The following is a 26,919-nucleotide window of genomic DNA, read 5'->3' as shown; positions in this document are numbered from 1 at the left end:
TTTAGGTCACTGATGTGCTAAAAATTATACAGGTGTGACTTACAGAAATATGAGCAGCCAAGAGAGCTATAGAGCAGCAAACTATTTCCCCCCCACTAGCCTGTTTATGATAACAAATATAATTGTTCATTCTTTTCAAAATAAAATTCAACACTGTTTAATAATATAACTGTGTGCCCCCAATGGGCCATCTGCCTTTTAGGAAATAATATTAAAGATTGTAAATATATATTGTTACTTTTTATGTTTTGACATTCACTTACTTTACTTGTTGTGCTTTGTGTGCTAGATAAGGAGCTGTCCAAATCAATACTTCCAGAACTTTCCAGTTGACTTTTGGCTTTATTCCCCTATCAAGAAAATCCTCATATTATATAGGCACACATATATAAAGAAATCTGAAAATTCATACGATTCCTTGCAATAACGCCCCCCCCCCAAGTTCTCACTGTGCTGAGATCATTATTAAATTTAATTTCCTGAGTGGACTAAGAATAGCCTTGCTCTGTATAAGAAACAACAGCCTCCTTCAAAAAGGTCACTCACAATGATATTTGCAAACAACTTGGAAACTAGCAAAAGCATGACCGCCAAGTACTAATTTAATAAGTGAACCTTTTGCGTAGTCATCAATGTTTTCCTTCCTTTCTATTTTAATAAATCACCAATCAAATTACTGGATATCTGCACTATGTTAAAAAATTCTTTCAGTTAACATATACGATGCCATCAGACATAAGATAACAAAATTAAAGAGCCTTACCCGAGATAAAATACTGTCTAATGACTCCGTCAGTGACCTTTTAGCCTTGCTCTTCAACATATCCAGTCTGAACCGGGATGTGCTGCTTGGCATCTCATTTCCCATGGCCTCTACTGATGACTGTGACGTCTAGAAAGTTAAAATAACAAACATTTGTTTAAAAAGAAAAAATAGGGACAAATAAAACAAGTTTCCATAGAAGACATCCTTCCATGTTTTCTAGAAGTGTCACACAATTTGTATGACGCCCGTTCTGAACTTAGAACTAACTCGGAACAAAAAAGTTCTAAAAGGCTAAATATTTGTTACACGGATCAGATTTTTCCCTTACACAAGGAAAGGAACGCTTTCCCCTCCGTTCAAATCAGCTCCCACCCCCACACCAAAATATGTCCTAGACACAGCAATTTGGATTGCATTTATTTCTTGTGTATAAGCTTCTGGGCAGTCAGAACTGAGAGCCAGGTGGTTGAGGCATCCTTCATGGGGAAAGAAAGTAGTATTTCCAAAGAAATGTAAAGACTGTATCCAATTACTGGAGAAGATGGTTACCAGAGAAAGTACTCAGGGTCAAATATGGATAGATGCTTGAATAAAATAACGGCAAAGGTTCAAGTGGGCTTGCACTTATGTTGTAGTTGTTATGTACTGAAGTTCTCACCCTGGGCCAGCAGGGGGATACTGTAGATAGTTATGCAAATAAGGGATCGAAAGTGACGTTCAGTGATTGGATAGTTTTAGAAAATTGTTACAGTTACGTTGTACTGGAGCTCTATATAAGCAGGCTGACTGAACCCTTCAGTTCAGTTCTGTTCTGGCCTCTGAATAAACAAGAGCTGTTTGAAGAATCGCTGTGTCGTCTGATATGTTCACTCACAACTTAACAGTAGTCTACTGTTCAATTCAGTGCACAGCTACTGCCACAGGAGAGCATTCTGCTTAAACTAATGTTGCTTTCTCTCCTCCTTTGCAATGGCACCTATTCACCACTCACAGCAATGTCAAAATAGACACTTTACTGGTCAACTTCTTGCTGGTTGAGTTAGCCTGCACATGGTAGTTATCTAAGTACAAGGATTTAAATTTATTAAATTTCATTTTTAATTCATGATCCATTTATACACCAATTTGAGATACACACACACACACACACACACACACACATCTCAAAGCAGTTGACATACACAATAAGTTCTAAAAAACACATCAAATAATTCACACAACAAAATACATGCGAGTTATACAGGGCAGCATTTAAATATGTGATCCTCCCAGGAGGGCTGTGCCATATGTTTTCAGAAAATACAGATCAGGTCTCATGTGCAGACCTTTATAGAAAAGGCATTTTCATTTTATGCACCAATAGATATTTTCCAGCAATAAAGGGGGGGGGGGTTACAATTGCCTACCTGCTTGGCTTCACTAAGGTGGATATGATCCTTTTGCTTTTCCTCATACATAACTCTCAGGACAGAGATTATTAACTCATTCTCCTTCTGTTCATTTCTTGGCCTTATTTTCTGCAATAGGAAAAAGGGAACATCTATATTAGCCATCCAGATTTTGCCCTATTACTTAATTTTTGTCAGGACATTGTATGGTTAAATTTCTGCTTGTACCCTAAAATACCAGTAGATGGCAACAGCATCACAAACTACCGTACTTTTCGCACCATTACACTCAGTTTTTTTCGCCTAAAAGGTAAAGGGAAATGTGTGTGCGTGTTATGGAGCGAATGCAGGCAGGAGGAACCGCTCTTGCTGGCTGTTCGGCAGCCTCTCTTCCTCCGCTTGGCTGGCTGAGAAGCCGGCAACAGCTGAGCAACAGCTGAGTGTCGGGAGACAGCCTCTCTTCCTCCTGCCTGCCTGCTCTATGGCTTTTTGGCGAGGTGGGAGAAGGGAGGCAGCTGGGAAGCCAGCAAGAGCTGCGCGCAGCGTGTAAAAGCCAAGGTGGGGAAAGGGAGACAGCCTCTCTTTCTCAGTGTCTGCCTGCTCTATGGTTCTCCCTTACACAAATGTAAGCGGCTCTTACTCTGCTTTTTTTACAATGAGCCGGAAGGAGGGACAAAGAGGGCATCCCCTTCCGTCCCTCCCCCAGCACCTCACTGGTAAATTCAAACAAAGCAGCTTACAAGGCTCGTGTCCCTGAGTCTCCTCCTCCTCTTTTTGCTCCGGTTCAAGGCAAGGCAGCTCCACAAATGTGAGTTCCCCCTCTCTCTTCCTTCCTTCCCTCCCTCCCTCTTCCAACTTCAAAAAATATTGGGGGGACAGCCAGGTAAGCCCCACTCACATGCCACAATGGGGGATGGGGGATGACTCCCTCAAATATTTAATGGGGTGAAGGCACCTAGGCCTATAGGAGTTGGCTGCTTTGCCTAGGACAAGTGTGAGCTTCCCCCCCCCCTTCCTTCATCACTGTATTGGAGATATCATACATTACTGACAGTTCCTTCATTCACGTGGTTACAAAACACGGATCCACATGGATCCTCAGGATTTTTGCACTGGGTCACCCCAAATTCACCATCAGATCACATAGCATGTCCATGGCTACAGCATGCACCAAAAAAATCACGCACCCACTGTTGCCTGGGGCCGCAGTGGTGCAAAAACGTGGTTACAAAGTACGGATCCACGTGGATCCTCAGGATTTTTGCATTGGGCTACCCCAAACTCACCGTCAGATCACATGTCTGTGGCCACAGCATGAACCACAAAAATCATACATCCACTGTTTCGTTTAGAATATTTTTTTTTCTTGTCTTCCTCCTCTAAAAACTATGTGCGTGTTATGGTTGGGAGCGTGTTATAGAGCGAAAAATACGGTAAACAAATTTAGCTAGCAAAAAACAAACTCCAAAAACAAAACCCAAGCTGAGAAAAACGGATTACACTGCCTCGTAAATAAGTAAATAGGCGATTCACAGTGAAGATACAAGCAGGATAAGGCAAAAATAAATAAATTGCCCCATTGACAGATTTAGATAGAAGATTTCTAGGTAGAAGAATAATTATTTTAGAAATTTACTTACAGCCTTTTAATTTATATAACTGCTAAACTGAGATTTCAAGATATGACTACAACAAGAGAGGACAGCTTGCCATGTAACATGGAAGTGGGGGTGACCCTACTGTTTTGAGAAAAGCAAGCTCTGTTGGGCTTCTACATGGTTTCACACTTCTTTGGACAAGAGCAGATATGAGGACCACAGAAGTGTGTGAAGTCAGTTACTGTGATCAGTTGCTTCTGTCATTAATTGCCAAGGAATGCCGGAAGCAGCAATCCCAGCTCCCAATACTAATCTAATTGTCTCCATAAGAAATCTCTCTCTCTCTCTCTCTCTCTCTCTCTCTCTCTCTCTCTCTCTCTCTCTCTTTTACAATTTTCAGCATTTTAAAAATAATTTCCAGTATTTTTCACTTGTGAGCCAAGGGTCTGTTGTTGTTTCTTTTGATCCACCATAATAAATATCTGAGTACTTTAAAGGACATATTTCCTGTTCCACCCTACCCCCTCCACAAGAAACAGGCAAGACGGTTACCTGAATTTCTTCAAAGACTGAGGCCTGCTCCTGGTTGTTCAGCGTTGTTAGATGCTTTTGGATTTCTAGTTTAGTTTTAGAAGGATGTAACCCTAACAAGCAACAGGCAAACAAATATAGGGTAAACAAAATGATTTTAGACGGGTTGTGTCTGACTACAGTCAATTCAGAGTAGACCCAGTGAAATCAATAGTTTTAAGTCCGTCACATCTACTGATTTCAGTTGTTATATTCTGAGTATTTCCTGCCCACCTAGCAGTTCGAAAGCACCCTTAAGTGCAAGTAGATAAATAGGTACCGCTTTATAGAGGGAAGGTAAACGGCGTTTCCGTGTGCTGCGCTGGTGCTGGCTCGCCAGAGCAGCTTCGTCACGCTGGCCACGTGACCCGGAAGTGTCTCCGGACAGCGCTGGCCCCCGGCCTCTTAAGTGAGATGGGCGCACAACCCCAGAGTCGGACACAACTGGCCCGTACGGGCAGGGGTACCTTATTCTGAGTATTATCACTTAGTTGGATACAACCCAATGACAATACCTAGTCAGGCAATATTCACAAAGTCATGTCCATCTAAAATAAGCTTTCCAGACAGGGACTACACTCACCACACTAAGGTGAAAAGCAGAGAAGCAAAAAACCCCCCAAAACCTGAAGTGACTGTGACCACAATCTATGCTTTCACAAGCAAGGGAAAAGAAGAAGCTCGGAATAGGAAGAAGACCCAGATAGTAGCCAATCACTGGGGGCTTGGTTATGGATGCCACATGTACAAACCCTTTGTGCCTGCCGAAACTTGAAGGAAGAGAACCAAGTGGAGACATTTTGTTTGATGCTAAGCAAACTGCACTGGTTTAGCTACAGCCAAAACCATCTTTCAACCAGTCCTTTAAGATATGAGGGACAATTCCTTCTGAAGTTTAAAAGAATCCCAGGTACAGTTGTACCTTGGAAGTTGAACAGAATCCGCTCCAGAAGTCTGTTCGACTTCCAAAATGTTTGGAAACCAAAGTACAGCTTCTGATTGGCTGCAGGAAGCTCCTGCAACCAATCAGAAGCTGTGGAAGCCCTGTCAGATGTACGGCTTCCAAAAACAGTTCGCAAACTAGAACACTCACTTCTGGGTTTGCGGCATTCGGGAGCCAAAACGTTCAAGAACTAAGCTGTTTGAAAACCAAGGTATGACTGTATACCTAATACTTTTTAAAAAACAAAGACCCTTTCTTGGGCTTGCAAAAAAAACCAACCCAACCTCAACAACACCCTCCTGGCCTATTTTGCTCCCCAGTTTTTCTATCCAGCACATGAAAGTGTTGAAAAATATCTTTTTAGTATTTTGGACCTTGTAACATGCAAATATTTGCCAGACAAGGACTTTTCTCCAGACTTCTCGAGTACTGCTCAAGTAGCAAAGTTGTTTTTAAATACACATAAGTTTGGCAAAGCACTTCATGCTTGATTGTTTACTTAGCAATAATCCATACGCATTTTTTTAAAAAAGCAAACATGTACCATGCTGCATAATTCCTACCTTCTATTCTTTCACAGAGTTTATGCAGGCACTGCATGGGACATCCTTCACAGAGTTGGACTTGTGCTTTGGCAGTTTGTTGTATAGCAGCTACTGTAAAAGCCTGTTTCAAAGTCATCATGATCTCATCAACCTGGAGCAAAGAAAACTAGGGGTGAAGACCTGGTATTTAAGAAGGCTAATGAACAATGTATTAACTGCTGTTCTATATTAGCCAAATAGTGACAAATATCAAGCTTCAGAGTAAATAAGAATCTTATATAGAAGACATTCTATGTCCAGCACCTCTTTGTTTTTGTTTTCTAAAGGTTCTTACCAGAGCTTCATCTGTACATTGAAACACGTAACAAACGAAATGGAAGCCTCCATTTTCCGAAGGCTCTCTGCAGATAAATCCAAAGTGATCCACATGTCTAATTCCCTACAATAGAAACAATTATATCAAAGATTCATAAAGGCTAGGTAAAGACATGTAATTAGTCCGCTAAGCAGCATCTTGACATACAAACTTTTGTGAAAGGCGTCCAAAATAAATATTAACTGCAAGAAAATAAAAGTAATCCATTGGGAAATAAAAAATGCACACACACACACACACACACACTATACAATGAAAGTCCAAGATGGGCAAATCTAAACTGCCTCAGCCCAGTGAATCTTGTGTTTGGATTACAGTGGTACCTTGGGTTACAGACGCTTCGTGTTACGGGTGCTTCAGGTTACAGATTCCTATAACCCAGAAATAGTATCTCGGGTTAAGAAATTTACCTCAGGATGAGAACAGAAATCACGCAGCGGTGGCGCGGCAGCAGCGGGAGGCCCCATTAGCTAAAGTGGTGCTTCAGGTTAAGAACAGTTTCAGGTTAAGAACAGCGCTCTGGAACAAATTAAGTTCTTAACCCGAGGTACACTGTTCCTTAGTTGCATTTGATTTGTACTGAGACCAATGGGACGGAAGTCCTGACTTAAGTCCACTGGTTTTAATGGAAGTTAAGTGAAGCTAATGTAGTCTGGATCCAATCCAATCCATTTCTAATTTCTAATGAAGAGATTAACATGTTTCTTAAAAGGAGAGAGGGAGAGAAGAGAAGCAGAATATCAATACCATTGCTTGGTATGGATCTCAGTGCCCAGAGCTTGACATAAAAGTAATCAGTAGGTTGAGTGGTGGAGTGGCATTAAGCCCAGAGAGCCATGTACTGGATGACATTTCAAAGAGCGGCCTTCAAGTTTCCATTTTGTTCATGGAAAAAAACCACAACCCCTTCCTTCTGTTAGCAGTCAAGTTCCCAAGATATTAAAAGGAGAACAGCCAGCCAATTGCTTTCAAAAACATGAAAGCACATAAACTAATTTCTTCGCCAACAAACAAAGTTAGGCCCACATGTTGCTGATCACATGGCGGAGTTGACAAAATATTTAGAGAACTTTATAAAAAACAACCAACCCTCAAGCATCACTTGCTCAACTGAGAAGATACTCTGGTGGAGCTCCCTGCTTCATGTCCAATTCTTAGCTGAGCTAAGATGCTTCCAACCCCTGGAGTTCTTAAGGGATGCAGTTGACAAAAAGCCCCAGTTTAGATTTGAAGATGGGGTAAAATCAATAAATGAGAAAACTGCATGTCTCTAATTGCAAGTTGTGTTGCATTATGGGAGCTTTAAAGCTTTAAGTCTAAGATGCCCAGGAGCCCAACAAAACACAACATGATTAAGAAATGAAGACTCTCTGACTTGGCAAACATAACAAGAAGTAAAAGATGAATGAGTTAAGCAACAAGGAAATGCAGGAGACAATGCTTATGTAGCATAGAATATCCCTAGTTTTAGGATTCAATGTAATTCAAGGCCAGTAAAACTGCAAAACAGTATGGCAGTGAATACAGCTCCCAAAATAATAGTTTTTATAGGTACAGTTTGGTGCCTATAGGCAGATATTGTTCCCATGTGACCTTGGAACATTAAAACATACAGCACAATTGTTAATGAATGAATGATATCCATGAGGAATTGGGTAAATACTTTCATAAACCCAAACTTCTCAGATTTTTACATTTTAATATCCATTAAGGTTGTGCATCTCAAGTTATAGAATCTTGTTTCATAAGAACAGAAGCAAAACAGAATGATTTTCCCATCTTCAAGCCTTAAAGCATCACTGCCAACAGTTACCATGGAAACAGTCTGTGGCTGGCGTCCAAGGGAGGATGTACAGTTGTAGCATATGCCCTCCTTTCTCTAGAGACAGCAAACAGGAGCATGTGTACAGTTTTTCCCATTGGTTGGGCCACTAGTTAAGCAATCCAAAGGACTGGGAGAGGGAGTTGGGTCATTAAATTTGGAATTTATTTCCTGTTGGTCTGAGAAAGCTAAATGGTCTGAGAAAGCTAAATTTTGACCTTGAGGGCAATCTGCTAAGTGCTGACTCATCTCTCTCTGTCTCTCTCTCTCTGTCTCTCTCTCTCTCTCTCTCTCTCTCTTTGACAAAAGTTCATTTACTGTCTGACAAATTTCCTTTAGAAAGTAAATTTCTGGGATTTGTGTTAATTTACTTCAAGATCCACTGCAGGCAATCTTCTCAAACGTACTGGGGTTAATACGGTCCTTGGTTATTTGAAGGAATGTCACACTCAGTGAGCTTTGCTACCATCATGGTTTGGACAAACTGGGGAGGGGATCCCCAATTGCTGGGAAAAAATCTGCTGAAGGAGTTCATTGCAAATGAGACAGAAATACTAATATTACAGTGTTCCTACCACATACTGACTGCAAAGGTCACCACTACAATGGTTTTAGAAATCTACCCTCACACACATTTCTTAAGTGATAAGGAAATCACTCTGTCCTTCCACCAGAGATCAGATTTTAAAGGGAGCAGCTTTTACAAGTTAACTGTCAAAAAACTGTTACTTTCTGTTCATTCAAATTTTAGTTTATTTTCTTCCCTAGCAGTTTATTTCCTGCACCTAAATGATCACCCAAAACTTTATAAATCATTGCCACATATTCCTCTGCATGTCCCCTCCCTTCTTTGAGTCATACACTGATTTTAGGGCAAAGATCCTGGCTTGTTAAATGGTGTAATGGAATTTAGTGGGAGAAAACCACTGCCCTGTTGTGGAAAACAACACCCAAGTTTTTAAGAACCAAGAAGGAATCAAAATCTTGGTACCTGAGAGCAAAATGAAATTTCCTTAAAGCTTTTCTCAATAACTACTTTTTTGGTATCAGGACTGATGATGTAAACTTCAGACTGGCCAATCTGAAAAAAATAAACAAAATATTAGTCAGTTGCGCCCTTCAAAATAATTTGTAGAGAAAAATATGATTTTCTGAGACTGTAGTGGGTATAGTGTAGTGGGTAACAACCACCACCACACTTGTTTAGGAATTTAGCCCAACCCTGCACACGGCACAAAAGGAGATGCCTTATACCCAATGAGACTATTTGCTCATCTAGCATCATACTGTTTGCGCTGTTATTCGCCAGGTACATTACCTGCTACCTCATTGTTCTAACTGGAGATGTCATGTGCTCTACCAATGAGCTATGTTCCCTCTCCCTAAAGATCCACAGTACGCATGAGAGCTTCCACACAATCATTCCTTAGTAACTTCAAAAGAGGAGACTTTACGTTTTTCCATTTATGTGCCACTGACAGGAGTTTCATATGCACCTCAGAGAACTTTCTGAGTTATAGACTGAAGTCAGAGTTATAATCATGAATGAAAATGCAATGTCAGTATTTTCCCCAAATTTAGCTCATTTTCTTTCTCTCTGGTAAGCTGGCATATTGGGAGAAACAGCGTGCCATCTTATGTGTTTTTGAAACTTAAAACAGGTTAAACATTAACTGATCAATATAATCTAGTGTTACTGGAACGTAAATGACAGAGGGCTTCTTCAAACATTTCAGGTTGTTTCAAAAGTTTACCTAAAGAATTTGATGTGTGAATGACAGGTTCTTGTTTGCGAGCACTTGCATCGTGCAGTCATATTGTCTCCAGAGCATTAAAGTGTTCAGGTATTGTTCTAACATAATTTACTCCAGGATATCCCAAACCACACTACTGTGGAGGGAAGTTGCTTGAAGAAGGCTGTTTTAAGCCTTAGACATTACCTCATAGTCTGTTAAAGCACAGCTTCGTAGGGGAAGCCTAGCCAGTCTTCTTCTGTTCTGCCCAATTTTAATTGGAAGGTCTTTAAAAGTATTACATACATTTAGGCTTCTATCTTACACATGGCCTACACACACACAAAACAAGGGCTACTTAAAATGCAGTTATGTTGAAGCTGCTCCACATGCCATAGTTTGTATGTGGTAGATACAGTATGGAATATTACAGGGTGTGATCAGGTACAGAATGCCAGTTTAAGGCTTGAGATTTTACAGGACTACTATCATAGTCTGTAAGCTTTAAGATGTGGTGGGGTTTTTTGGGGGGGAGGGGAAAAGGTGAGCTGTGCTTACTTTCTACATTGATAGAGGCCCGGGCCTAAATGGGAGACCCGCAATATGCACAGGTTCTTAATTCTAACTATGTGAGGACACAGCGCAGTTGCTCAGTGGTGAGGAAGTGCAAGAACCAAAGAACTTCCCTTTATTACTTCATATCTATTTCCTTAAAAAAAGAAGAAGGAAAATGACAAATATGGGAAGGAGTGGTGCTAAATGGGTACATTTGATGGAGCTACAAGATCAAGAGCCACAGCACAGAAAATAAATTTTAGCTGTGATCCTGTAGGGTTGAGTTTGGCTTTGAGGACAAGTGATGCAGATTTATGCTACAGTAAACAGAAAGCCCTCTATCGTTCTCTGTATAAACACACACACACACACACACACACACACACACACACACACACACACACCTGAACTCAATTAAATTCAAATCAGCTAGCAGCAATGCACAAAAGCTCTAGATATCCATTTCTGTAACCATGTTATCCAGTGTTCAGAGATGGTATTAACCAGTGTGGTGTGGTGGTTACTGAGTGTTGGACCATGACTTGAGAAATCATGGTTCAAATCCCCCCTCTGCCATGGGTAACCTTGGGTCAGTCACTGCCTCTTAGCCTAACCTACCTCACAGGGTTGTTGTGGGGCTTAAATGAAGAGGAGGAGAACCATGTATGCCACCTTGAGCTCCTTGGAGGAAAAGGTGGGAAAGAAATGCAATTAATTAATTAAACACAACAACTCTGTTTTACCGTGAACAGCATTATCCGGTTCCCAGCAATATCCGTTGGCTGAACGTTTTGCCCGTGAATAAATCGACTTTTTAAGTTCAGAGAAACAGCATCTTCATCAAAGGATCTGACAAAGCTGTTACTTGTCTTCAGGCAACCTGCTTGTGAATCTCTCTTGAAAGCACAAGAACGCAGTCCGGGCTGAGAGTAGGATTTCCGCATCGGCTTCTTCTCCTGTTCTTCATTAACTAAGGGTTGGAAGACGGATCGGAATTTATCACTTATGGAAAATCCTCCAGAATGGTTGACAGTTTCATGTTGTTGAGCGAATGGACCAGAATCCAAGTTTTTGGTATAACTAACATCATTAAATTTTTCAATACATTCATCTATGAGGGCTGGAGGTGCATTTTTGTGCGCTACTGTCACTCGGCCACAGAATAGCACCTCAAATTTTTTACTAAAAGGATCTTCCACATCTGAAAGGTTGTTCTGAAACTCTTCCTGCCGTGCAATTTTTCCTGCTTGTCTGATAGTGCTTATGATCTCAGGCACCTGCAAGAAAACGACAATATCAGAGCCACTCAAATAAGAGGAAGAAAGTGGGGGTTTTAAAGTGACAGAAAGTGATGTGGGATCAGAAAAACCATTGTACAAATTAACTTTGGAAGCTAGAGGCATCTTCATTATTTGGCCACCCCAACATTAAAGGAAAACCAATATATGTGTAGTTTGCCATCACAGATCTAACCCAACAGAGAGGATTATCATATCACAAAGATTTTCAATGAAATCTGATCACACAGTAAGCTGCCAGTTATCAACACTGAGTGAAGGGAAATCAAGTGACATACATGCTTGTATGTGAACTTGTCCTGGAATACAGAGGCTAAGATCCAAAGCGCTATGCACAGTATTCCTCATGTGCATGGGGGCTTTTATGTACTCTAATCCCAAAGCTGTTTGTGCTCTCTTTTTAAAATCCATTGTTTTCAGTGTTTTTGAACAATGGTAGCTGTGTGTTCTCTTGAGAACTACTTAATGTGATGTTTAGGGCCTGCTGTCATATGGGGAAATCAGCAAACCTTTGTGCATACCTAATGTCCTCCTGTTCCTGAACAAGAGAAAATGTATTTGGATTATGACCAGAGTATGTGTGTGCATGGGTATGTTCTGGTATGAAAGGAGTTTCAGGGAGTCATAAACAAAGACAATTGTCTTTAGGGAAAAGTAAATATAGCTCAGCAAAATGCAAATTTCAAACATGAAGCCAAATGCATGAGTCTAGCACAGGCACAGGCAATCTTTGGCCCTACAACTCCCATGATCCTTAGCTAACAGGACCAGTCGTCAGGGATAATGGAAATTGTAGTCCAAAACATCTGGAGGGCCGAAGGTTGCCTACGCCTAGTCTAGCAGGACTGCTGTTCACAAACAGGACCATATGAGAAATGAGATATGAGAAATGTAAAGTATTGCACTTTGGCAAAAAAAATGAGAGGCACAAATACAAGATGGGTGACACCTGGCTTGAGAGCAGTACATGTGAAAAGGATCTAGGAGTCTTGGTTGACCACAAACTTGACATGAGCCAACAGTGTGACGCGGCAGCTAAAAAAGCCAATGCAATTCTGGGCTGCATCAATAGGAGTATAGCATCTAGATCAAGGGAAGTAATAGTGCCACTGTATTCTGCTCTGGTCAGACCTCACCTGGAGTACTGTGTCCAGTTCTGGGCACCACAGTTCAAGAAGGACACAGACAAACTGGAACGTGTCCAGAGGAGGGCAACCAAAATGGTCAAAGGACTGGAAACGATGACTTATGAGGAACGGCTAAGGGAGCTGGGCATGTTTAGCCTGGAGAAGAGGAGGTTAAGGGGTGATATGATAGCCATGTTCAAATATATAAAAGGATGTCACATAGAGGAGGGAGAAAGGTTGTTTTCTGCTGCTCCAGAGAAGCGGACACGGAGCAATGGATCCAAACTACAAGAAAGAAGATTCCACCTAAACATTAGGAAGAACTTCCTGACAGTAAGAGCTGTTCGACAGTGGAATTTGCTGCCAAGGAGTGTGGTGGAGTCTCCTTCTTTGGAGGTCTTTAAGCAGAGGCTTGACAACCATATGTCAGGAGTGCTCTGATGGTGTTTCCTGCTTGGCAGGGGGTTGGACTCGATGGCCCTTGTGGTCTCTTCCAACTCTATGATTCTATGATTCTATGATTCTATGAGATGGCCAGATGATATTGCTGCCCACAGCAGGCTGCTGTACCCTAAGAAGGGGTGATAGCGGTATGGGAAGCAACTTTGTCAATTACCCACACACACAATTCTGGTATTAACAAGTTACTGGCATGGCAAGGAACCAAGCATGTGGAAGTAGCTCCCAAACCACAAACGTAACATTGAAATCACACCAAATTTTCTGGCTTTAAAAATATTTTTCTTGATTCGAAGCTTGATGGTATTAGCCTGTAAAATACATATTTTTTTCAGATTATACTCTCCTTTCCACAGAAGGCAGCTTTTCAGAACAGAGATGTAGTTGCTCAGAGTGAATGGTGAAACAAGCAGTGCAGGAGTAAAAGGTAAGACTTCTGCTCTACATAACTAGAGAAATAATGTCCCAGAAAGCATCAAACAAAATCCCTTCTGGAAAACTCTTTTCTCTTTGTACGCGCATTCATTTGTGTGTGTGTTTTTTTTAATGCAGGTGCAAATTTCATCCTTAACTGTAATAGAAAATATTTGCCTCTGGATTTGACAAAGACTTCAGAAGGTCTTTTTATAGATAACAGACATATTTCAATAGAATTAGTCAGAGGATTACAATAAGGAAACAAGAATGGTCTGAAAATGAGACAGGAAGAATTACTTCATTCTCTGAGCATGGTGCATGACTCAGTCAACATACAGTTTGGTTGCACTCTGAACTAATATTAAGTAGTTGTTTAAAAAAAGCAGTTGAGTAAGAGAAGAACTTGCCCTCTTGCACTTTGTAAAATGACATGCAATTTTGATGGCTCTATTTAAATAATAAAGGCACTGAAAAAATGTCATTGTTCTAAGGCTGGTATGAATAAGGACTTTACCCATATTTAGTATTAGCAGTACAATGCTGTAAGTATCTAGCATTTATTTGGTTCAGGCAAAACCTTTGAGTACTACTGAGTATTAATATTTTGCCTGTGACCAATATGCGAAGTTAGAATGCTCATGTTTTATGTTATAATGCTTTTTTCCTTTGAGAAAGACCCTGTCGTCCTCCAATAAAAATTAGGAGATGAAATACTACTGCTATTTTTATAAACTTTCTTTTGCAAATAACTGTGGGTTCAGGTAATTCTAAATACACAACTTCCCATTTCATACATGTTGTAGTTAGGACCCACAATCACTAATTTAGGACTGTAAATAATGATTTCAACATCAAAAGCTGCCTTATAGTGAATCAAACTACAGGCTTATCTAGGTCCCTAGACCATAGCACCTTTTTACATAACCAAGAGGTTTGTCCTTTGTTATACATGGAAAATATACCATAGCTCTAACAAAATTACTTGCTGTAGGTAACAAGCAGGCAATTTATAGGTAGATTACAGGCTAAAGGTGACCCACAGTGGCAAGCAATAGCTCCTGAGTTAGAAATCCAAGCCTCTTTCTGTCTTCTAGGCACAAAGACAGTAGTACGCTCCAGCAACAGCCTTGGCTCTATTCCCTACTGCTTACTATCTGGCAGTCCAATGGTACTCTATGAACATTGTATTAGGAGATATGCATCCAAGTTTGATACAAAGAACTATCTGATCAAGGCACTGATATTCTGTCAGGATTCTAGCCATAACCTGTGGGCTGTTACGCAGCAATCAAACAGATGCATCCCCACACAACATTAACCAAAAATGAGGGCTGCAGGGGACCAAGTCACACTTAACAGGGGAGAAAAAGCCTTCCTACACTTAGAGGCTAGAATGGGTAAAGTAATATTTGATTCTGTTCAATACTGGCTGCACCTTCATCTTCCTCGTTTGTCTGACCTGCAACTGCACTAACATATCCTTAGAAAGCCAGGTAAACACAGAATTAATGTTTGGGTGCTCCTTCAATGTTAAAACAACATCATTGTGCAGCTCCCAGCGCATAGGAAACTTTGGGCTTGTCCACACAGGGCTTTATATTGAGTTTCAAAAAGCAAAGAAGAAGCAACAGAAAACCCACTGTGGGTGGGCTGCTGATGTTTGCATTCTCTTCAGTTAATATAGCACGAGGGAAGGTGATGGAAAATCCAGAGTTTGTTTGCAGTGTTAAGAAAAGGATCCTGCCCCTCAATGTCAGGAGGAAGACTATATTATGGAAGCAGAAATATTTCTTTAAATAGAATATAATGTATTAAGTTAGTCTGTAGACCACATCAAAAGAGAACAAAATAAAATATGCTTAAAACTCTACATAAAAGTGTATGTGTGTATATATATGTGTGTGTATATATAGATATGTATATGTGTGTGTGTATATATATATATATATATATATATATATATATATATATATATATTATACAGAGAGAGAGAGTATGTTTGTTTGTTTGTACAACAAGATGAGAAACTTTTTATTAGATCTTTGCTAAACAAAACTAAAAATGTAAAAATGGGTGAGACGTGTCAGAATGTTCGTCTCTCAAAAAAATCAGAAACTCTACCACAGGATCATAGAATTGTAGAGTTGAAAGCATAATCTGAAATGAATTACAGATATCTTTTCCTGAGATTGGAAGCTTTTACCACAAAAGAGGCCACCTTCTGAGTCAAATACTGATTAGTTCTTCACACTGCTTTGAGAAGCAACGTTTTAAACAATCCATTCAGGATGGGAATTGGCTGATAACTATAGGAGGGCACTGAACCAGACGAGCTTCAGATCTGGTATGCGCAGAACCTGTGCCAAGAATGGATTAAGTACAGAATGATGGGTATACCCAATATCAAGATCCTTTACATTAACACAGTACTGGACAAACAGCACTGATTGTGGACAAGCATTTTATTATGCAGTTCATTACTAAAAGAGGGAAAAAATGATTTTTCAAGAAAACTCTTTCAAGCATCTCCTAGTATTTGTACACAAATTTTCTGCTACCTCTTTTCCTTTTCACTAGCTCTCAAAAACACATTATCAGCAACAGCTAGGACATTAGGTTCCTAACCTTATTTTCCATTTTCAGGAATCAACCATTTAATATTCAGTGTGCATTTAGGAGCGCATTAGGAATATACTGCATTAAGTTGTCATGCATCAAATATAATACTTTTAGATCTGTGCCTACATTAGTGAGAGTTCTTTCAATTTCTAGAAGACCAGGTTGCTCACCGTTCAAAGTCCCAGATCCAGCAGTACACTAGCTGCTGGATATTGTCAGTTCCAGATACAGGATGTGCATGCTCTGGACAGGACAAGCAGGAACCTGCCCTGCCTTCTGTTCTATACTGCAGTGGGAATGATCTGAGTCTCCCTTGACTTATTATCTTACTTTCCTACCTTTTTTACCCTGGGGCTAATTTTTCAGTTAACCTTTCTTGTAAGAATAGAGCGGGCTTTCATTTCTAACTCAGGAACTATTGATTGTCGCTGTGGATCACCTTTAACCTGTATTCTACAACTGCCTGCTATGTTAGAGCTATGCTATATTATCTGTGTATAATGAAGGACAAACCTCTTGGTTATGTAAAAAGGTGTTATGGTCTGGGAGATTGTTAAGAATTATGTGGGGTGAGATAAGCCCATGTCATTTTGGTGAAGTCACTAAGAAAGGGATGTATGCATTTGGAATAGGGCATGTGCATTCTCTAACTGCACAACTATTGGGGAAGCTACATGCAAATGCACACTGAACCTTTCCTTTGCAAAAGTGCCATTGTTTAGTGGTAGACATAATTTACATGTAGAAGGCCTTGGGTTCGTTCCCTGGAATTTTGAACTGGAAAGAGCCCACCTGAAGAACTGCTGCCAGTGAGCTAGATAAGCCTGCAGCCTGATTCGGTATAAGGCTGTTTTTTATGTTCCTATTAAATAGCAAAGTTGCTTTTGGTAAATGGCAAAGTAAAGTTAGGAAATCAGTGTGACGCTGGAGTCCTTTAGGGTTTATCGTCATTTGAGGAAGTAGGATGGTTAAAGATTGGGGAAACTGGTGTAGTTCTAACTCAACACTAACCCAAATCATTCTCGGAACTGAGACAAGTATTCTTCATAGGCCTTAAGACTCTCTGTTGCTCAATCAACAGATGGTACCAGCTACCAGTTTGTAGTATGTTTGGATTAGTCAAGTAAGAAGAAGCAGTAAAGCTCTTTAAGGGACATAGGGAATACACTGTAGCCTTCCTTTGCTATTTACTGGAACCCTTTTAAAAAATATATCCTGCAAGCCATACCATGCTACTTTTTCTATAGGTTCTAGCAGTGTTGTTTTTCTAGAAAAAGAGGTGCTGTAACTCACCATGAACACCTCCCTTGTTCTCTTGCAATGGCAAGAGCACCCACCTGAGAGGTGCCGAAACAGAGTTCCGGGGAGTTCTGGCTGGAAAAAAAAATCCCTGGTTTGTAGTCCTATAATTAGAACAGGAAACAGCCCTAGTGCTAGTTTAGAGGATGCACCTGCCCCATTCTAAAGATATGACAGCAGGTGTCCTTTTAAAGAATGGTTTCACAAGGAATCAATAAAGTTGGCTTCTCTCACGAGAAAAAGAACCGCCCTGAGACCTTCGGGTATAGGGTGGTATATAAATTCAATTAATAATAATAATAATAATAATAATAATAATAATAATAATAATGAAAGAAAATAAAAGTCTCCCTCTTTCATTGTTAAGCCACAGCTAAGTATACAAGAGGCTGTCTTGTTATGAGTCAGGCCTGTGGACTCCGGGGGCACCCCATAAGGCCTGTATTATCTATCGGCTTTGACTAGTAGCAAGACTTTAGGATGTCAGGCAGAGGTTTCTAAAAGCCCTTTAAACTCAAAACTAAGTGCAGATGCCAAGATTAAACACCTGACCTCACACACAGGAAGCTTGTACTGTTTTACATAGGCTACAGTCATGTTTTGGAAATGTACAGATCACCATCTTTCTCTAACAGCAGGAAGTCTAGCAGACTGAACTACTATATTGTACAAATAACAATCCAGTAAATGTAGTTTCCAAGCTGTTAATGGGGGGGGGGGCAGAACAGGTGTTAACAGCATTTATTTCTACATGGAAAATAGCACTGGAACATGGCAGAAATGAAGATGCTATTGCACATGCAGTGTGGTTCTATATTGGGTGCTAGTTCTCCCTGACTGAATGACTAGTAGCCAGCAGTATATAAACTGCTTCTTAAATGTAAAAGGCATATGCTGCTTATCATAGGGCATTTGAAAATAAGAGTTTCTGAATGCCCATTTTAACCTGGGGCAGACAAAAGATAAAGCCATCCTATTTTAACTCCATCCATATCAGCCTCTGGCAGTTGATGTGTACAGGATTCAGATTATGACATCCAGCACAGATTTTGATATGTTCTTCTTTCTACCCAAACAATCCCCTTGGTCTGCAGAGGGTTTAGAGGAGTAGCCACAATAGCTGGGCCTAGCTCAGGTTACATTAAAATGGAAATGGACTAATTTGAGCAAAACAAATGCTAAAAACCTTCTGGCTGCAGTCCTATACATGACGATTAAGACGCAAACACCAAGTTCACTGAGACTTATCCAATCCAAAACGTGCATAGGATTGAGCCTGAGTAGTCATTTGTTAAATTTTAAATTATTGTGTTTGAGGGTGACCTGAAGCTATGGCTCTTTCCTACAACCCCTCTTTTATCATCCTGATCGCTCCTTTCCTTTAAAATTCTAATTAGGGAGCTTTTACGAGTGACCATTTCAATAATTCATGTTCCTATTTTCAATGTCTCGTTTAAATCATTTAAACGAAGAGTGAATTCCTCAAAGGAGCTACTGTTGCGTCGATATTGATTCCCAAATGAACAAGCTGATCTCGAGCCAGAATGAGCTGCACAGACCATTGTGTTTCTATAACTGGTCAAGTACTAGCAAGTCTTTACAAATTCAAAACCTAGTGTTCATACAAACAGGATAAACCAAGGATGAGGAACCTTTTTCCATTCAGATGGTGTTGGACTTCAACTCCCATCAATCCCAGACAGCAATGGTCAGAGATAATGGAAGTTGTAGTCTTAACAGTTCTTCAAAGGCCAGTTTTCCCTGTAGATTTATTCATTAGATAGGGTTGCCATATTTCAAAAATTAAAGACAATGACACCCCAAACGTTGTTGAGCGTAGCTGTTGTTGAAAACCCCAAAGCAACTTTTCGATTGACTTGCCTAAAATCCAGGACAGCGCAGGGCCCCATGTCCACTACTGCATTGACAAAGGTTCAATATAGGACAGCCATGATACCAGTGACAGTATGAAAAGCTGGCTAAGGAAAAGAGAAGGATCCTTGCAGGCTGTGGCTGCTAGGAGTGAAGAGGAGCAAGATGAAGTATCTATTCTCTGCTCCCTATGACTGAGGTCATAGTCTCTGAGCTTTTATGCTGCAGGTTACACAGGAAATGGCTCAGTAACTCTCACATTAGTGCTGTAAAATGATAATTAAAGCACTGTTTATCCAGTGTCTCTCAAAGGTCAGTTTGGCTCCATAAACAGTAACTGCCTAGGGATCTTTTGCTCTTCTATGATACTTTACTATATTCAGATCCTGCAAATACTATGGAGATTGTTATACATTTCTTTTCTCTATGTTAATTAGCCTCTTCAGCAGTTACTATGGGAATTAAAACAGTCCCAACAGTATGCATGAAAGTGATATTTTGCTATCCAGAGGCAAGATCTTGCCATTTTGTTGGCTCCTGTATGCAAGTTATTAATGGTGGAGGAGTCTCTCTTTAACAAACATCAAATCCTTTGGAAGATAAAGAACACGTTTGCCAAACAAGCATTTCAAGGGAGGATAATGATGGTCAGCTGCACACAGAGAAGATACAGACCAATTACAGGGGTTTTTCTCCTTCTCAGGTTGAACTACTAACACAACTTATACATATTTTGCAAAGCAAGTTTATGAAAAATATGTGTGTTGTTTTTTTTTAAAGTAAGTAGGACAGCTAAGCATAACCTGCTGTAGCCATAACCATTGCATGGCTTCTCTACCTGTTTGTTTTCAATTTTAGCTTGATCATGTGTGAAAGAAGTCTTGTACCTCTCTGCTTAGCACTGTTGCTGACTAGTAAAAAACAGGCTGCAGTAGCTGATAACAGATTGGGAGATGAACAGAGGCAAACAGTTTTACTGTCAAAGGCAGAAGAGCCCTGTCGCAGAGGGGATAAAGTACAATCTGAGTATGGTATAAAAGATAATGTGGGGTTTGAGGAAGCAGTGGTATGATTTGCCTTCACACACTTAATGTTTGCTGCAGGCAACACTGCTGTAAAACCAGTGCACTTAAGGCAAATGTGACTGCTACATAAAGTGTGCAGCCCCTCTGGCTCATCAATACAGAGGACTGAAATTCATTCTCTCCTCTCTCTTTCTCTTACACACACATGCAGAGCCTTTCATGGGCTCTATTTATTTATTTTTAAACTGCATAGATGTATTAATGCATTCCAGAAAATCAACTGCTACTATGGATATATGCAGTGAAACACCTGTACATGCAGCTGCCACACATGACAATCTACATGTTTGTTGCACATAATTTAGGAGAGAAAAACTCCCTATAAGACTTTTGTATTCTGGTCCTAAAAATGGGATACAGAGCAGCACACTTTGTGAAAATGTTCCAGATTATGAATCTTTAATGCCATTAAACTATAAATGGGTACCATATTTTTACTTCTCTGCTATTATGTATGAGTTCTTCTACTGACAATGTTCCACAACCTTTCTATCCGTGAGCTCCTTAACATCCTTAGCTACCTCCAACCTTGCTGTACCAAAGAGCATTCTAATGTGATCTATTAATTGCCCAGGTCTGATACAGTCCTAAAAATCCTCTTCCAGTGCCTTGCCATGTCTTAGCATTACCACCATCAGCAAGCCAGATTGTGTCCCTGCACCCTCTCCCAGTTTGGTGTTAAAAAAGGTAAAGGGACCCCTGACCATTAGGTCCAGTCGTGACCGACTCTGGGGTTGCGGCGCTCATCTCGCTTTATTGGCCAAGAGAGCTGGCATACAGCTTCCGGGTCATATGGCCAACATGACTAAGCCGCTTCTGGAGAACCAGAGCAGCGCACGGAAACGCCGTTTACCTTCCCGCTGGAATGGTACCTATTTATCTACTTGCAAACTGCTAGGTGGGCAGGAGCAGCGACCAAGCAACGGGAGATCACCCCGTTGCAGGGATTCGAACCGCCGACCTTCTGATCGGCAAGTCCTAGGCTCTGTGGTTTAACCCACAGCGCCACCCGTGACCCCTAGTTTGGTGTTAAGGAGTTGTTAATCCAAGGTAACTTGTTTAATCTGGACCAATATTGCCTGGAAATGTTTGGCAGTCCATGAGTTCCATTGCCCCTTTTGGAACTGTAATACCACAGTCTGCTTCCAACACTCACACCTGTGATATTTTCAAGAACAATGCTGCAAATTGTGGGGCCCTCTTTTGCTGACTGAGTGCATCATATATTTATTTATTTTGAGACCTAAGCCTTTCCCCCTTATTTACTGAACATCTGGAAAAATGCCAGGCCTTTGGCCTTTTGCAGACAGTTTGCCAGAGTGTCTTGATGAAAAACGTCTTTTGAGTCTCAGTAAAGCCACATGCTTTCCACTCTTTAAATTTGAAATATTTGTCAACAAAGGGAAAGGGATGACCCAAAATAGAGCTGGTGTAGAAGGGGCTAATATTTTCACCTGCGAATTCCAAATGTTCAAATAATTTTCTTAATGAATAGATTTAGAATGGTTAATGCTATAGTCAAAAAGAGACGGGAAAGGTTAATGAAAAGCACAGCATAATAACTATTTAAAGTTATCAATTTAGAACAGAATTAAGGGAAAGGCTTTGACATGTATTTTTGAACACTTAAATTTTCTGTAAAGGCTACTGTGCTGTAAAAGGTTAGAACTAGGTCACTCCTGAGTGTACAAGGACTCTCTTCTGATCGGGTAATGACTCATGGCATTAGCAAATTCTCTGTTCCTCATCTGTAAAACAGAACAACAGCCTAGAGTAGAGTAGTTTTGGTCCCTCCAGCTGCTGGTGGGCTCCATCAGCTGCAGCCAGCAGGGCCAATGGACAGGGATGATGAGAGTTGTCATCCAAGACATCCGAAGCGCATCAGGTTGGGGAAACCTGGTATAGAGAAATAATGGGCGGTGGCAGCAGGAAGGGGATATAACAAAAGCTATAAAGCGGGGTGGCTAACATGTGGCTCTCTAGACACTAGATAAAGGTAAAGGGACCCCTGACCATTAGGTCCAGTTGTGACCGACTCTGGGGTTGCGGCGCTCATCTTGCTTTACTGGCTGAGGGAGCCGATGTACAGCTTCCGGGTCATGCGGCCAGCATGACTAAGCCGCTTCTGGCGAACCAGAGCAGCACACGGAAACGCCGTTTACCTCCCCGCCAGAGAGGTACTGATTTATCTACTTGCACTTTGATGTGCTTTCGAACTGCTAAGTTGGCAGGAGCTGTAGACATTATTGGACTCCAAATACCATCAGCCACAGTCAGCATGGCAAGGGATTTGTAGTCCAGCAACAATCAGTTAACTGTACAACGTATTGTGGCCAACATAGTATTGTATATCTTTACTTTCTCCCATTTTGTCAATACTCCTACTCTAAACTCCAATATGCTTAATTTGTTCATGTGACTAAGATAAGGCACACTCCCCCATTGACTTCAGAGACAGGCAGATGCCAAGAACAGATCAAGAAAAAATAGTTATCCTACTTTGTTACTTCAAAATGTCACTTAAGTGTATGTATATATATATATATATATATATATATATATATATATATATATGGCAAGAGGAACAATCTTGAGATTATGTTTAGAAACTTGCTGGTTCCCTTCAGGACAACCGAAGGTAACCTATTGACAACAGTAAGAATCCAAGACAACAGTAAGTGGATAGGTATTTCATTCACAAATCCATGTGACAGAAAGTAAGAATCCAAGTGGTTAGATACTTCACTCTCCAGTTAGAAACATGGAAATTCCTGTGGGCACTAGCAAGGCTCAGAATTTTCAATTCCAGTCAGGACAGGAAATTTGAGCACAGAATAAAGAACAGGAAAAAGAATAAGCTACTGCTTACTTGAGTATACAGAACACACCCTTTATACAAGACCCAGTGGTGAGGTACAAAGGTGATAAAAATAAGCAGCTGTTTTAGTCATTTAACAGAGAGGATTATGCCTTTTTGGACAATAAAAGAAGAGGAATGCATCGATTTTCACTAACTTCATTTTCTTGAGGTGTTCAAAGATATTAGCACACATGAAATAAGTTACTAAACACACTATTGAGGAAGAAATTGAAGGTATGATATTCCATAGTAAAATGTGTACTCATAAGAAAATGAGATAAATGTCAAAAAACTTATGTCCAAGATTTATGTCCTCATTTTTCAATTCACTTCTAGGATGTGTTTTTTGAGTTGTCTCACATCCCCATTTTGAATCACAAACTAGAACCAGCCATCAGTTTATTAACTCCTCAGACGCACAAAAAAACCCACTTATCACATTTAACCCTTTGAGCTGCTCAGCATCCACACTTGGAAGAAAGCTGAGTTAGAGTGGAAGCTGCTATCAACACTCCAGGACAAATAACTAAAACAACCTCTGCCACTATTGTTTATGGGCTGTCCATCTCCAAGCGTAGTCCGAAGCTATCCCAAAAGACTCTTTCAATTTCTGGAGTAGACTAGGTGAACTATGTTTATTCAGAACAACAAGAATGGCCAGATTTAAACTGATGCAAATTGTCTTCTTTTACGTATAAATACTAAAATGTTCATACACCAACTCCTACAAATTCGCTGTAACACAAGAATTCTAGCTTCTACTGCAATCCTAAACACAAATATTGGAGAATAATTCACACAGAACACTGTGGCACTTTCTTCCAAGTAAACATACATTACGGTTGTACTGTTAGGCGTTTTCACACAGATTTTGCACATTTTTAAAAGCCACTTATACACTTAACTTTCCTAAACGTTTGCTCTCCAGCTGCATTTTTCTCTTGCAGCACCCCACCATCAAAACATAGCCATTGATCTGCATATCCAAATAGAAAGAAATGAGATGAATGAAGTTTAAAACTCCTCCTACCTTCGCCACCCAGTTGAACAATGGTGACATCCTAACAAGGGGAGATGCAGCAGTGTGCGGAAAGTTGCAATTCCAGCCACTTTCTCCTCTCCTTTTTCAGCGTTTGCGCTCTCATAAAACCGCCCTCTCCCGCATCTGCCTCGAGCAGTAAGCTCATTTACTGAGAAACAAGAAAGCACTTCTTTCAGACTATTCGCTCCATGCTGCAGAAAACCACGCTCCTTCCAAGCTCTGCAAGCAACTATGAGGTCACTGGTCTCTCGCACACAATTCCACAGTCTATCGCAGAGATTCATTGCAAGGAAGGAAAAGGCTGGGTGGGTTACGCGCAGGAGTGAGGTTTTCTATAGGCTGCTTTCAAAAGACGACTCCACCTACTCCCAGGGAGAGGCAGTTAAAGAAAGTACCAACAAAGTCCTGCTCTGTAGATCACTCAGGAAGTTGTGAAACGGGGCAGGTTTTTTTTTTTATTTAAGAGAGAACTGCAATAACATGCCAAGGAGGGCAGTTATGAACATATGCTGGCAACTTTTAAGGAGTTCTGAATAAAAGAGAGCATTCATAGAACTTACTTAAAACAACACGCACAGTCTCCCAACAACACAGCCATTAATAGGACTTTCTAGAAACATTCCAACTTACAAATAAATAATGTCACTGCTAATTGAAAATAAACGCAAAACCCCCAAATTCAGTGAATTCGTTTCTTGTCTTTCTGCAGCAGTCCTAGCCCCACTTACTTCTGAGTAGACATGATGGGACTGCAGCCTCCACTAGTACATCAATATTGGAGCAACAGTGGAATAGTGATTTTTGCAGTATTAACATGAAATATATATTGGACGCTTGTCCTGTACTTTATTTTTAAACATATTTTGCAAAATATAATGAATTTTGGTAATAGTGAAGTAATGTACCGTAAGTGCCGTTTTCTTCCCCCTCTGAAAAAACCAATGTTGAATTGCTTTTTGAATGTTAAATTGCTTTTGGGGGCGGTGCGGGTGGGAGGGACCGTGTGCAACTAGAAGCAAGCTTTCCTCACATTTTAAAATGTTTTGTGTGTTTAGCTTTTTGGCAATAGACATGTAGATGAATAGATTTCATACAGTATGGCTTAATTTCTAAATAAGAGGTATGAGTCAATCTTGTCTGAAAATTATACTTGGACCCTCCTCTTACACAGAAGCTCTTTCCCTGTCCATAGATGGGCAGAGAATAATTGATGGTGTTGGCCTATAATTTGGACAAAAAAATTGGCTTCCAGGTGGAAAAATCAAAATTGGAAACTGAACTGTTAGATCCCAAAACTAAGATATTTTCAAGAATGTATAACTTGCTGTTAAAATGGACTACGCAGGATGAAACGGTTAAATCTGCAATGATTAAATGGGCACAAGATATTGGTCATAACATTATGTCTGCTGACTGGGAACAGTTGTGGACCACCGGTATGAAATTTACGGCATGTAATGCCTTAAGAGAGAATATTATGAAAATGATATATAGGTGGTACATGACACCAGTCAAGCTCGCAAAAATCTATCATTTGCCCGATAATAAATGTTGGAAATGTAAAGAAAATGAAGGTACATTCTTTCACCTTTGGTGGACGTGCCCAAAGATTAAGGCTTTCTGGGAGATGATCTATAATGAAATGAAAAAGGTATTTAAATATACCTTCCTGAAGAAACCAGAGGCCTTTCTCCTGGGCATAGTCGGCCAATTGGTGCCAAAGAAGGATAGAACTTTCTTTATGTACGCAACAACAGCAGCAAGAATACTTATTGCAAAGTATTGGAAGACACAAGAGCTACCCACCCTGGAAGAGTGGCAGATGAAGGTGATGGACTATATGGAATTGGCGGAAATGACTGGCAGAATCCGAGACCAGGGAGAAGAGTCGGTGGAGGAAGACTGGAAGAAATTTAAAGACTATCTTCAGAAATATTGTAAAATTAATGAATGTTAAAATGATGTTTGGATTGAAGATAAGTGGCATTAGCAACAAAGTTAATAAGAATATGCAAAAATGAATTGATAATGGATGAAAATATAGATTATAATACATTAAGATACAGAGTCAAGATAAATGAAAGAGGGTAAGGATTTGCTGATTTGATTATTTAAATGGGAATACAAAAAGGGGAGGTGTGAGGAGGCCAAGGAAATAAGTTAATGAGTTTAAAGTCACAAAGAACTGATTTGTTTTTAATTTTTTCTTAGTTATTTGTCTTTTGTATTTGTAATTTGTATTTTTATTCTTCTTTTTTCTTTTTATGTATTTTTCTATGTTCTCTTTTTTGTATCTTTTTTTTGATATGACCTTTTTATTTTGTAAACCTATGTCTTTGTAAAACCTCAATAAATATTTTATAAAAAAAAGAGAATAATTGATGGTGTTGGGTTTGCACTCTGCGCATGTGTAATGGCACTCTGCAAACATTCCTAAATAAGTGCTGTGATGAAAAACAGCAAGGCCTATAAATTTAAAATGTTACCAGCTGCCAATGAATGTTGGGATGAGTCTACATCATATATTGAATAAATTTCTTGGTTG

At 40.1% G+C, this 26,919-nt stretch overlaps 1 protein-coding gene across 6 annotated transcripts in view; it reads right to left on the bottom strand.

Annotated features, from left to right (window-relative positions):
• The window catches only part of TBC1D1 (TBC1 domain family member 1), a 90,542-nt gene that overhangs the window by 37,426 nt on the left and 26,197 nt on the right, over positions 1-26,919 (bottom strand). For 4 of the 6 annotated variants that reach the window (XR_014551935.1, XM_083630141.1, XM_083630143.1 and 1 more), the window contains exons 3-10: positions 11,040-11,573; positions 9,000-9,089; positions 6,145-6,249; positions 5,829-5,961; positions 4,305-4,396; positions 2,173-2,283; positions 764-892; positions 264-350 (exon numbers count right to left, since the gene is read on the bottom strand). Coding sequence is in view for 5 of the 6 variants with exons in the window: in XM_083630141.1 (XP_083486267.1) it covers positions 264-350; positions 764-892; positions 2,173-2,283; positions 4,305-4,396; positions 5,829-5,961; positions 6,145-6,249; positions 9,000-9,089; positions 11,040-11,573 (1,281 nt within the window). In the remaining variant the exon portion in view is untranslated. Of the gene's footprint in view, positions 1-263; positions 351-763; positions 893-2,172; positions 2,284-4,304; positions 4,397-5,828; positions 5,962-6,144; positions 6,250-8,999; positions 9,090-11,039; positions 11,574-24,362; positions 24,663-26,919 lie in introns of those variants that run through there. The other 2 variants (XM_083630145.1, XM_083630144.1) reach the window with 2 other exon arrangements.

Source organism: Podarcis filfolensis (assembly GCF_964270895.1).
Source record: "Podarcis filfolensis genome assembly, chromosome: 9".
In the NCBI taxonomy this organism is placed as follows: domain Eukaryota; kingdom Metazoa; phylum Chordata; class Lepidosauria; order Squamata; family Lacertidae; genus Podarcis; species Podarcis filfolensis.
The sequence above is the reverse complement of the archived record's forward strand: the minus strand, read 5'-3'. Positions and strand labels throughout refer to the sequence as shown.